Below are 14238 nucleotides of genomic sequence, written 5' to 3' on the forward strand. Positions count from 1 at the left end.
ATGAACTATGAAATATGAATATATAGCATGAGGTATTTGTCCTTTTATAGGAGTTGCACAAGAAGGAATTTGTCTTTCAATAAGGAGAAGAATTGTCATCAAGGTAGAGTTTACATTTGAAGAGGAGTATGCTATAGAATAAAGCAAGAAAACGAAAAAATTTGCCGGTGTCAAAGTCCCAAAACACATGACATCGGCCTTAATTTGGATTTGGCAAGCAATCCTACTGATAAGGGGGCACTTACACTGCTTAGAATTTAAAGTGGAATATTTTATCCTATTACTATATGTCAATAGGAGATGAATATGAAATTTTCAAGTATGGCCCAAAGTGGATGCCAACGTTGTGTCAATAGAAAATGTCCAACAAAATTTCAAATTAAGTTGGCTTACTGCCAATTGCCACGCTTTGAATTGAAGACCATTTTTTTTTTTGGAGTATAAAACACCATATCCCAGGTTAAATTCGTCCAACCAAAGGTTCTTGCCTGGGTAAAAAATGTTAACTCTGCTCGGGAAAAAGTATGTTATATTTGTACTTTAAGTCTTGTCTTCAAGTCTCGGTAAGTCACATTACGACAAACCTTGAAGTAGGGGCATTTGTAGGCATATAAATTTTATCGGAATAAAATCCATAAAATAACATGGACTATATTTTAATATATTAGACTAAATAAATATTTTGGGCTAATATAATTAGATTAATTATATAAGTCCAATATAATTGAGCTAGCCAATTTAATTTAGCTACAAATAATGAGCCCGCTTCATCAGGCCCAATATATCATCTTCCTAGAGGCCCACTTTGGTGCCACGCGTGAAATGACATGGCACACCAAGTCAAACGGAAGAGCCAATGGGATCATGCCACATGTCAAAATGACAAGGCATGCCAAGTCAAATTAAAAGGCCAATGAAACCGTGCCACATGTGCAAGTGACATGTTCTGGCCAATCAAATGCGGTCTTGTCACTCTTCAATCTGATTGGTCGGAAAGAGTTTATTCTTATCATAACTCTTCCCTCCCACAACTATAAATAGGGATTTTCATAACCCAGAAAAGAGGCCAGAAGTTATAACAAGAAGTAAGAGGGAGCTCGTGGATCAAACACTGCAGATTTCTCTAAAAGCTACAAGCATTCAAGTGTTCTAAGGATAAAGATCAAGACGAAGATTCAAGAACAAGTTGCAAGCCCTTGGATTAAAAATATATCAAGATCAAGATCAAGGTTCAAACACTTGGATTAAAATAAATTAAAATTCAAGATTAAGCTTGGGGGCTCTTTTATTTACTGTTGAAAAGAAGAATAAGAGAATTCATAGAGATTGTACACTCAAATTATTTGAATTTAAATACTACGATTGTTATAATATTTTTCGATTTTAATTTTATTTTCTTAGATGCAAATTTATTGTATGCGGTCACAATCAATTATTTCTTCTCATTATAGCCAAGTTACAACAAGATTCTTTTCTGTATTCCTTAGTATCGACTTGAATTACCTGCTCTAGAAATATGCGTTGATTTAATTGGTTGTGTCATTGTACTTTTTTCCATCCAAATTACGGCCAAAAACTAAAGAAGAAAAACATAAAAATCCTAGGCACATGATGACATGTGAAGCATTGACCAATTAATTGGGCCCCATAAATGACACCACAGTCTTACAGAATAAAGTTGAGCCTGCCGACGGGGAATTCCAGAGAGTCTGTCCAGCTGCGGTAGAACCTAGAATCAGCTAAAGTTGAGGGATATGGACATATGGACATGGTGAACGTTACATACGTACTGATTAGGGGCTGAAGTGCACAAGTAGCCTCTTTTGAGGTTACTCTTTATATTCTCTCTCTATTTTACAAAGACAATCCATGCACTACAAAATTTATTCTAGCCCTTACGGACAACTTTAGCTCATCATGTCTAAAGTTTGGTCATACTTTTCTTTATTGTTCTTCTGCATCTTTAACGCTACAAGATCAATGCCCCAATAACTACACAACAGAGTTTAATTCACTAGTTATTTCATATGCTCCTTGAATTTGAAAAAACACAGCGTATTCCTCAAAGAGGAATTTTGATAAACTGCTATTGTTTAGTAGTTATTAACTTCTTATAGCTACCATATACGTAATAACTTCCTATAATTACTATTCACTTGTTACGGTAGTGTATTCGCGCTGCTGTATTCATGAATACAACAACAAAAAGTGCCTAAAATTAGGGCAGTCCAGCTGTACGCGTATGTATTCACATGTATTCATGCTAGGGGTGTTCTTCGGTCGGTACGGTATGGTATTTAGATATTTCGGTTCGGTATTTTCGGTATTCGATTTCTTAAAATGCTATACCAATACCGTACCTAATTAAATTCGGTATAAGTTCGGTTTTTCTCCTTTCGATTTTGGTTTATTCGATTCGGTAACTTCGGTTTATTCAGTTTGAATACTAACTAGTGCAAGAGTCATAGACTGTAATATTCTTAATTAAAGTACTCAAAAGTACAAAACTAAAAACATTTGTTGACAAAAGATTTGTCAAAAACCAGCAAATATCAACCCAGAGAGAGAAAATTATACATAGAGGAATAAATTTGATCATTAGAAATGTCTTGTTCCTTGCTTAGAGTTGATTTATGAACTTAAAGAATAAATATAATATATATATATATATATATATATATATATATATATATATATATATATATATATATATATATATATATATATATATTCGGAACGGTTTCGGTATTTTATTTTAAAATACCAAATACCATACCTAATACCAATTTTTTTTAAGCTTAAATCAAATATCATACGAATACCAAAATATTGAATACCTAATACAAAAAATTTCGGTTTCAGTATGGCAATTCGGTATTTACCAAATTATGCACAACCTTTCGCGCCATGTATTCATGAATACAGTAACGACAATCACCTTAAAAATAGGTCTGTCCAATTGCCTAATAACGAAAATAATATTAATTAACGTGATACACTCCTAATATAACTCAACAAAATCAATTCTAACATGCCTCATTATCAACCCAATTAATTAGAATAATTTTTCAGTTGTATTTAACTTTAGTATTTAGTGTGTTTCAATATTATTTTTTTACTGTTGCATTCATTAGATTCAATGTTTGTATTTACTGTATTCGCTATTTTATATTCAGTGTATTCAAATGTATTTGTATTAACAGTATTTTAGTTATTTCTAATACATGTTATTACTGATGTATACATTATATTAAAACTGAAAATGGAGGCGAACAAAAATGAAGGCCCTCAAATCTTCTCCGGCATAGAAAATATTGAAGTATCAGTCGTTCATGTTACCATACCCATGCTCTACTCGGATTATTCCAATATCGTTTTTGCTTCCCGTACAGTGGCCTTAGCCTCAGAGCGACGAGAGAGAAGAGAGAGATCACATTGAGTAGAAAGAAATATGTAAGAGGCCATTTGCAATAATTAAACAACAAAAGAAACTCTCTGTTATAAATTATCTCATCTAAAGGAAGTTTCAAGGCATAAAATAGCTAAAGAAGGTAGGAAAAAAAGGAGAAACTCCAATATGTAGCTTCCATAAGAATGTCTTTTATATAGTTGCACATTAGATAACAGAAGATTTGAAGAGAGTGAAACGCAGCATATTATCTTAGAAGAGAGAGAGGGAGAAGGAAGAGAGAGAGAGAGAAAGAAGAAAAATTCTGAGAGAGAATCATGTGTTAATTGAAAGAAAGAGAGGAAAAACATAAATAGCGTATTTCATGCCTCAATTGTAGTATATACCATAAATACCTATTTTGCTATAAAATATAAAAGGTAGCTATAGAAAATAATATTTTAAAATGATTTTAGTTTATAATAAATAGGGTGTATACCTTTGTTATAGGAAGTAAAATTTTCTTCCTCAAAACCATTTAATATTTCTTGTTTCAGTATTTGCCAAACCGCTTGGGCACTAGGCCCAATGTGAGTTGGATCACTTAGCCACGCTTCATAATTAGGAAAATGAGCAACATGGAAATACATGATGCTTATTCGAAGAAGATGATGGAGAGTTGACCGAAATGTGCACTAAATACTTTTCGAGGGATCTCCTCTAAGGTATAACTATCGAAATTATGAGCATCAACATATAAGGTCCAGATCCATGTGGTAGTATCAGATCCTTTAGCTATTAGTCTTGAGAAATGACCCGGTATGACTCATTCCGTGAAACAAGTTTTTATGGGATCCCTTTCTACCAAAATTTTAACTTCTGGTTCTGGCGAATAAATAATCATCGAGTCCTTTTTTCGGACAACACATACAAAGAGACCTGCCAACATTCAAATAATTAGTGAAACTTAAAGATAGATAGTTATTTCTATAATTAGTTCGTTTCGCTTCTATTTCTCTATCTTCCATCTATCTGTTTTCTTTAGTTATTTACTAGAACAATTATGATCCGGAAGTGATTTGGGGCAAGTGTTCGGATCTATTATGATATAGCTTTAAGGCGCTTAACGGACCTTTTAACCTTCTAAAAATCTTTTTGAGCTTTGGATCGGCAAAAGTTTGGTTATTGTTATTTTTAGATAATTCAGTTTTTTTGATAACTTTAGACCATCGTTCTAAAAGTTCACTAATTAGTAATTACCTGCATGATCATTTCTACATTCTTGTTCTTTTTGTACATTGATTACCTGTACGTAACATAAAACTATGACACTAAAAATGAGTATCTCTGCTGATTTTTTTTTTAAAAGTCTAGTATTTGAGACCAACAGATACCAGCACACGAAAAGGTACACCTAATGTTCTCCAAAATCATCCTAATTATTCTTACTCAATTTCCACACAAGTTGAGAACAAGGGCACCTAAATAACATATGTTCCACATTCTTGTTCTCCAGAAGGACAAATTCACACAACCCATCCCCCATTCACTTAGCAAGTCATCATTTACGGGTAAAAAATGTTTAAGCTTATTTCAATCCCCGGTGTCTTAAGGAAATCACAAAAGAATTTATGAATTGGATATTTGAAAAACTTCAATCTCTACCATTAAACATCTCATTTCCTAATATAGCATCCCAATTTTACCTTATACATAGTTCTTAGATTTTGTATAATGTCATATTAATCTATCTTCTGTTCCTGTCATTAACATCTTCCTTCCGGATCAAAAAGCCTATGTTATAACTCTTGTATTTTCCTTGCGTGCACATTCTTATTAATTAATTAATTCATTCATTCATAAACCTTCAAATTCATATCGAAAGATCCTTGTATACATTTACACTTTCTCTATTGGTGACCCTCCACTTCAATCACTTAATCAACAATTCAAACCTCCAGAATATACTTCATCATATCCAACATTTGGATGATGCAAGGCATTGAGGACTGAATTATTAGGAAAATATTTGCTCTTCAGCACTCTAATAAACATGCAATCGAAAATACTATTTTTATGAGTACCTTATACTATTCATGAAATGATATTTGCATTTCCTTTTTTTAACTAAACCAACACCCAACAGAATTAAAAACGATGATGTATTACGGTGAAAAAAAAGCGACGAGTTATTACCGTGTCCGGCCGGTTTATGTGAACCTACCACTCGAAACGATGAGAAAATACGGTTATGGCGCAAAAACCTAACGATCTCCTGAAGATGACACCTTCGCTGCATCAAGAAAACAGACAATGTTTCCGCCATCCTCCGCCGCGTCCACCGCCACCTCCACCACCATCTTCCACCGCTAGTCCTTCAACGAACCCCAAAAATTTCGCCCCAATTCACTCCACAAATTCGACTTCGTCATCATCATCCGCGTTCGATCAATTACCCAAAAGGGTCACAAGGGACCTCCCCAATTTGTCAGATTGTCACGGCTGCCGTCTCCGAATCAACCACACTGATCCCAGCGACCGCCTTCAAACCCTAGATAGCGTTTGGCGGATAGTCCTTCTTTGCAAGAAGTGCATCAGGAGTGTCAATTCCGGCCAAACATGCCCTTACTGTTTCAACAACACGGCTGATTCTGATTGTTTCAAATGCAACAGCTGCAAAAGGCATGTCCACAAGGACTGTGTTATCAGGTATGGGAATTCTGCACCTTGGTCTTATTCGTCTAGGGACGAAGAACAAGTAGTAGAAGAAGAAGAAGTAGGGGTAAAGTCGGGATTTTCGGTTTGTATAGATTGTTGGGTTCCAACATTCTTTAGGAAATCAATTGGGGTTTGTAAAAAGCATGTGTTGAAGACACAAAATTATACTAGTAGTTATGTTAAACCATTTGAAGAAATTAGTAACTTTGAAGCCAAAAAGACAGTTGTACTGGCGCTGGAAGCGCAGTATAAGACTTTGCGGAAGGCTGTCGTGGCAAAAAATGCCATGAACATGGCTAAGAATGCATCGGAATTAGTTGCTTCCAAGAAGGATAAGGATAAAGTGTTGCTGAAAAGCAGTAGTATAAGCAGTGATGATACTAATGAAACTGAGGTTGTAAATGACGCAGAATTGGCGTTTCAATTGCATCGCGCCATGAACAGCTCGCCACGAACTTCAAGAACCTTATGCCCTACGAATTCCAGCTATGTGGATGCTCCAGAAATGCTGGAATCAAGTAATGTGTCCTGTAATTTGTTAGAGTTGGGCCAGACTCTCTCTAATGATTCAGGTGAGAGGCTTAAGGTGTACTCTCGCACTAGGTTAAAGGGAAAAGTTGGCCAGACTAGTTCAGAGACCCAGCCTTGTGTTATAGTGTACTCTCGCACTAGATTAAAGGGAAAAGTTGGCCGAACTATTTCAGAGACCCTGCCTTGTGTTACAGTGTACTCTCGGACAATGTTGAAGGAAAAAGTTGGCAAGACTACTTCAGATGGCCCTCCTTGTGTTATGGTGTACTCTCGCACTAGGTTGAAGGAAAAAGTCGGCCAGATTAGTTCAGAGGCCCCACCTTGTGTTATAATGAAGGAGCATGGTTCTTGTGTTGATTCTGATTGTTCAAAAGCTGAGTTACTTACTTACAAGCGGAGCAGACTAAAGAGGAAGATGTGCGAAGAAAGGGTTGGTTTATCTGACCTTATTAAAGCGGAGCAAAATCTTGGTGATGACTGTAGAGATTTTTGTGGTCTTCAAGTTTCTCAACGAGAAGGTTCACAGCATAACTTGCATTTGCGGGATTCTATCACCTTGTGCCCCTTGAGTTCTGATGGAGATAATACTGTTGGCGAGATTTGTGCAAAAAATACAATGCAGGCCGAAAGCTGCAATGCGCAGGAGGACCGCTGTTTGTTAAAGTACAGCAAAAGGAAAAAATGCTCTGAGCCTGTGTCAGATGTGCATGAAGATACGTTTCCTTGTCCAACCCCTGATCCCGGCATACCTACAAATTGGCCCGTGGAATCCAGGACATCATCAAATGTCTGACATTTGAGCTAGTACTTGCGTTAGTGGTTCTTCGCCAGAAGTCTGAATTATACAGGTAAAAGGATTCATCATTCTCTTTGATAATCTTGTTGTACTTTTTATCTTGATCTATGAGTGCGTTGTTTATCATTTGTGAAGTTCATTTTACCTCAGCTCGCTTTTTTTTTTATTTCTCTGAGGCGGGACATCACATGCGGTGCCGAATTTGACTTAGTGACTTGTATGAACTACAATCTCTTTCGGTTTATTGTCTTTCATTTTTTTGGGCTGCTGCTGCCCTTTATTGTCTGCCATTTGAAGTTGTTCTGAAGCTGTTAGATGTAAAACTGATAAAAACTAATGAGGGAAAAGGGAGTGGAAGTTGTGGTTGTACCGCCAGTTACTTCCCTTTTAACGTATTGTTTCACCTAAGTTTGGATTGGGTATGCGCGTGGAGTTTTGAAAATAAAATTTATCTTTTTGTTTTCCCTAGTTACTTCTATTTTAACGTATTGTTTCACCTAAGTGAAACTGGTCACCCTAGACCATTGAGTGCTCTGGCTCGGGCCATTGACTTCATACACCCTATTTATATAGATTTTGCGAAAAATAGCTTTATCACATCTTGATTGGTACGCCATCAGAACACACTTTACACAAAGTAAAGGATGTAAGCTCCGCTCAGTGGATTGACTGTTCTGGTTGCATCATAGGTTCTCTATCACTCTAAATATGGTCTTTTCAATCCCCGTCGTGTATGTAAATTATCAGATATGGAAGAGTACTTAGGCTTAGACGGTGGTCCCGCTTTCTCGGTATAAAATGATTAAAGTTCGAACACGCAATATTTTACTAGGAAGGACATGAGAACTAATCGACAAGGCTATTTACCATTTTCAGTCAGATCTTGTAATCTTTACAATTACAATGTACTAAGCCATTTCCTTCAAAAACTGATGAATTGATATCTTACAATTAGAAAGATGTTTGGAGCCATAGTACTATCTTTAGATTTTGGAATCGCCCAAATCTAACGTAATAGGCTTGGCTAGCTCACATTTCTCGGCAAAATCCTAAATTCCTTTTATGAATTGATTTCTCCGAGTGGACAGTAATTTCAGCTACAGCAACTTTTCTCTTTTCGACCAGTTGTTTGTCTTATCTGTTTTCTTCCCTCTTTCCTGTTACTTGCTCGCTATTTCCTTTTCTGGGCACTTTTGAGCATACAACACTGATGATACAGTTATAATTATTTACAGACCGCATTCTAGTATAAAAAGTTGAATTGCTTGGACCTGTTTCAAGTATATTGCGATGTGTCACATCAAATTGAAATCCGACGCAAACTTGAATAGTTAATATACTTATTCTGTAAGGAAAATGAAGTCCATTATCTCCATGTCTCTAGTGAAAAAGCTTCACCCGTATTGGTAAGTGATAACTAGATTGCATATTTGTAAGGCTTTGAACCTTTCTTTGATAACTGAGAATTTCCTGAGGGCAAATAGTGCAAGGTTTGAAACTCGGTGGATGATGTGCCCGCTTCTCAACCTTTTTCCACTTAAATACCAAGATTTTGTCTTTGGTAGAGCTCGAACGCGTGATATGCGCCTAACCCACACATCACGCACTGCACTTTTACCACTAGGCCAAAGCCTTGGGGGCAAAGGCTTTGGATTTTAAAGGTGTCTTGTTTTTGTGGATAATATATAAGAGGTGATTCCCTCATAAAGTTCAGAATCCTAGAATGAAAAGCAGCTTCCCAGAGAGATGCAATGAAGATATTAATGAATAGTGATATCGTTCATAAAAGCTGACGTCAAAAAATCTTTTATTAAGCAGCTTCCAAGAGAGAACTTCATTACTATGACATCATACTCACCTGTGCCCCTTGGACCAAATAGAAATATGTAGGAGGGAAATCATGTTCTGTTAAATATGCACTTCTGATGTTCTCGGCGTAATGTACACAGTGGTATAAAATGGATATAATTTGCTGTTCAGCAAATCGGAAGTATAGGATGTTTTCCCGTTCTCCTTGGGCCGGGGGTGGGGGAGAGGGATTATTTGTATGTGTGTTGTCTTCTTAGTTACAGAAGCAGAGAGTATGTCAAAGGAGAGCATTTATCCTGCTGAGCTCATAGGTTATATGCATTTGTAAGCTGGCTTGTGATAGGCTTAATAGCTGCTGAAAGGGACATATTTTAGTAGACCAGTCTCTTATTGAATCAAAATATTAGTGGTTTTGATGAGCATTAACTCTTTTTCGTTCTCTCGTTTTTTTACAAGAAAAATTGTTTGGTAACTAGATTCCCTTTGGAGTTTGCTTTGTTCGAATAAATGAATGCGATAATACAGGGCATCTTTTAACCCATCAATATATCATAAGGATCTTTGAGAAATTATGGATGAAAAGTTGTGCATTGATCTCTTGACAACATTATTCATTGCACTGGGATTTATCTCTAATTTGCATTTGATTTTTGTTTTTGGCAGGAAACTACACCTGTGAATAACTACCCGATATCAGATACTGTAGTGTAATGTAGATGAATTTTTTTTCTTCATAAAGAGTACATTGCCTGGAAAGTTGCAATCTGTGTTGTTTAAGTTACAGACGGTCATGAAGTGAATTTTGTATGTGCTTGTGCTTATCAGAATGTAAGAGAATATGCAGGGATAATTCAGAATGTAAAACAAATAAGGTACTTAAAACAAATTAAGAGGCAGAAATAGATGACTGTTTTTAACACACAACAGAAATGAGCTACTAAGACGGGATTATTGCAAAAACGGATGTGAAATAAATACAACTATTGTTTGAAATGTACATAAACATAATTCAAATCTAGAACTACCCAAGGACAAGTGGTAGCCACATCCGGAAGGCACGAACATCTTCAGAGTCGGCCCCTCTCATCCACCACAGCTTCGCTCCAAAAATCTGCACACAAAGTGTAGTATGAGTACAATCGACACCATGTACTCGGTAAGTATCTTGACTAACCTCGGTGAAGTAGTGACGAGACTTTTTAGTTAAAAGATACTCACCGATATAACCTGCACAGTAAACGAGCAATAGAATGATACTACAATATAACAGAAAAAAGAGTACACAAAACGAATATGCGAAGCAATAAATGAGTACTAGAAGAGATTACAATTTAGCATTTCCCAATATCTCGACCAATCCTTTCCTTAGAGCGATAACCAATAACCACGATAGTAACTCCATGACTTTCATAGTGTGAGAAATGTATTCAAGATATCAAGTCAATGGCACGGCAACACCCTTTGTGCATTTATCTCATCCTCGCCAAATATATGTATAACAGTACCAACCGAGTGAAAGAAATGCCAATAACAGTAATGACAAAGTGAAAAATACACAGATAACAATAACGAACAAGGCAGTACATATGGTCAACGGTAGCAGACTAGGTAGGAGGCATAGAAATAATGACAGCAATTTGGAAAGAATATAAATTCTACTAACTAGCATGATAGAAGGCCTAGGTGTAGATATAACAAACAAGAGGGAAAGCTTGTGAGCTAAACATGACAACATCTAGCCAAACACGAGAGTAAATAAATTATGGTCTTGCAGTTCTAAAGCAACTTAACTAAGACTGCTAACTCCGTCAATTTGACTCCTCCTCCAAAAAAATAGTTCAAATTTTTGCTTGCATCTTAATTCAGCTTTCTCTGCTTATGTCAATTTGATGACTACCTGAAACAAATAAATCAGATCTTCTATTTCATCTCTGATAAAGTTCCTCTAGTATCTTCTGCTAGTTAAGCTTTGTTTTCTTTTAGGAACTTGCTAGTATCCCTTTTCTTAAGAGAATTAACATTGTTGTCGTCTTCGTCGTCTCCTTTCTGGCAAAAATTTCTTGAGCGAACAGCCTTAGGGAGGTTTCATCACAGCAATAGTAAGAGAATGGGGACGACATTTCCATACCTTTGACTAAATTAAGCATCTTGAATAAAGATTCAACTTTGGTATTAATTGTAATCTTCTAATTAAATATATAGTTTATATATTTCAAGAAACCAAATTCATATAAGAATATTTCAGTTTGTTTATCCTTTGACTTAACATTTCATATAAAATGGAAGAATTTAAAATTTTGTTGCCTCATGTATGTCCTAATATTTGTGTGAATATAAAACTTTGAAACTTGTGGTCTTAATAATGTCATATTAGTTATGTGATTATAAACGTTTTTTTATTAAGAGAAATATTAACATTGTGGCCTTAAACTTGCATTAGGGTCGGTTGTCTACATTAGGGTAGGTTGTCTACATTGAACGTGAGATGCTTTGTGTACCGAGCTGGCCTTCTATTAAACTTGTGGTCTTAAATGTGTCCAGATGAAATAATGAAAAAATTACATAATACAGTCGCTCTATAAAATAATACCATGTAAATGTATATTAATGTATAATATGCATATTTTATACATAATCGGTGTATATTTGACTAACAGATGTAATCAGCGACCGCCCAAATGTATAACTTGTCCTAAAATAATTAACACCGAAACAAAATATGGAAACCTGCCAATACACCCAATCCGACCCACTAAAGCTAAAATCCACCAATAAATTTTGCTTAGTTACAACTGAACACCGGAAGTTATTACATCCCTTTCTATTAGAAGGCAGAGGTATTTCTGATCCATGAGATCCTTTGCTTAATCGCGATGCCTAATGAGTATGCTCTATCTACCCCAAAATCGAAATATCTTGAAACTGGGGAATAAGGAGACACTTCTACGTTTGTTATCTCCTCATTCCGCATGATCTGATTTTCCAAATGCAGAAAATGACACTTTCAATAATTATTTTAGTACATGGTACGAGCTTATTGTTCATTTAACTCAAAACTGAGATTATTTTAATAGATAAAAAATCCCTATCTCAGAAACAAAATTAAAAAAAAAAAAAAAAAAACACTATTGTGGGAAGTACTGAATTTACTCTACCAACAGAAAGATCTGGAAAACTAAGAACATAACCACAACACAAGTGAAGTTGTATGCTCCAAGGGCAGGACACTATAAACTGAACGTGGATGGAGCTTCAGGGGGCAGCTCTGGTCATGATTTCCTGATAAAAGAAGTATCAGATGACCAAAAAGTCACGGTTTCATCAATTTTTAGCTGGAAATTTACTGAAAGATAGAACTAATGTGAATGCAATAATGAAATAATCATAGTCTTTGAGAGTCTGAGACGGAGAGAACTAGCAACTTTTGCAGACTGAAAAAAGAAAACAAATGAGATGACAGAAAAAAACAGACTCCTATCCAACGGAGAAGTTACTATTCTGTGCAGTATACATGGTAAACTAAAGAAGACAAGCTAAGACATGATTAAATTTCAAGGCCAGGCAAAAACAGGCATCAATTAGCAAACATCTTAACGATAAGTGACAATAATTCATTCTTTTTAATAGGTAAAAGCTCTAAATTAAACATTAATTTCATCCACATCACAGAGGAATAACTTTAGTCTACTGTAACAAAGTCTAGAAGGTAATAAGCAGAATCATCACTTGGCGTGTTTTTTATTTGCAAGAAATTAACCCTTGTGGAATCCTCTGAAATCATTGGAAGTTTCAGCAGTATTCTGCTTTTTCAAACCTTTTCTCCCACCAAATCCAAACTTGGAGTCCCTGAATTCCCTGGTTTTCCTCTTTTTGCCTGGCCCCTTCCCTTTTCCACCAAATGTCGCCTTTCCTCCTGAACGATCTCCAGGAGATACACCAGGGTCTATTCTTATTTGACCTCAGAAAGGGTTTAGTCCCATCTTCATCAATAGCCAAATCCAGGCTGCCAGCACCCTTTTTATCGAAGCCACTCTGCTGCCTCTTCTTCATCCACTTTTTAACAGACTCAATTTCCTGCTTCTTCTGTTTAGCCCTTTCTTTCATCTTCTGTGCCTCTACTTCCTTGGCCAGTTTCTTGTTCTCTCTGGCCTTTCTCCTCTCCGCAACCTCCGGAATCTTCCTCATCTCAGCCAAGAGTCTTGACCTTGACTTTCTCCATGTGAGTATCAGGCTTCACCATTTCCATATAATCACAGGGTCTAAAAAAAGGTTCACCCTTTGACTGAAAATTGAGAAAGGCTCGGCGTACACCCTCCAACGCTTGCATGTAGAAAGAGAGATCCTTGGCACAGTCATCATTCACATCCACCCCTTCTTGCTCCTCCTTCTTGTCGAAGTTAAGCCTGCGACTCCAATCCAAACCATCAGGCAAACCGAAATCTCTCAGCTTGTCAAATAAACCATCCCAGTTATATACAGCATTCTTTGAAGGTTCAGCCAACTTTACAACTTGCTCATCCTCTTCTTCTGATTCAGTTTCTGGCTCGTAATCCTCATGCTCCGGGTTCATCATGCCCAATTCATCCGCAACCATCATACTCTCACACTTCCTGGTGAGAACAAAAATTATAATATTAGAGAGCTAACTCTTTCTATTTGTACTACATATTCTATGTGTTGGCCCAAGTGAAAGTTTGTTTTGAAGATTGACAAAGGAAGCTCAGGCATGAACTAAGTCCATCCTTGTGTGCATAGACACTGGCAGATTCGAGCATGTGGGATGCAAGTGAAGGAGAAGGAGATAAGCTTAACTTGGTATAATTGATATCTCCTGATCGAAAAGTTTGCATAATTGATAAGGAGAAGGACTCCTTACTCAAAGAGAACACTATCCAAGATAAGGGAAGAGTTAGAAGTTGAGATCAACTAGAACTCTTCCACTAAGGAAGAGTAGCATTAGAACTCTAGTTATTTCCCATTCTACTAACTCTATATA

At 36.3% G+C, this 14238-nt stretch overlaps 1 protein-coding gene and 1 pseudogene across 1 annotated transcript; one reads left to right on the plus strand and one right to left on the minus strand.

Annotated features, from left to right (window-relative positions):
* The first annotated feature begins 5119 nt into the window (after window positions 1–5119).
* Window positions 5120–10092, plus strand: LOC107815315 (uncharacterized). Its single transcript, XM_016640874.2, has 2 exons — window positions 5120–7485; window positions 9906–10092. Exon 1 carries the CDS (start codon window positions 5640–5642, stop codon window positions 7428–7430), a length of 1791 nt encoding a protein of 596 aa, XP_016496360.2. The 5' UTR covers window positions 5120–5639; the 3' UTR covers window positions 7431–7485; window positions 9906–10092.
* A 2832-nt stretch (window positions 10093–12924) lies between these two features.
* On the minus strand, window positions 12925–13999 carry LOC107815313 (putative rRNA-processing protein EBP2 homolog; annotated as a pseudogene).
* Between the last annotated feature and the right edge of the window lie 239 nt (window positions 14000–14238).

The sequence above is a fragment of the Nicotiana tabacum genome, chromosome 19 (genome assembly GCF_000715075.1).
Source record: "Nicotiana tabacum cultivar K326 chromosome 19, ASM71507v2, whole genome shotgun sequence".
In the NCBI taxonomy this organism is placed as follows: Eukaryota; Viridiplantae; Streptophyta; class Magnoliopsida; order Solanales; family Solanaceae; genus Nicotiana; species Nicotiana tabacum.

Coding starts and splice junctions, on each gene's coding strand:
- LOC107815315 (XM_016640874.2), top strand. CDS start 5,640: ATGGCGCAAAAACCTAACGATCTCCTGAAGATGACACCTTCGCTGCAT.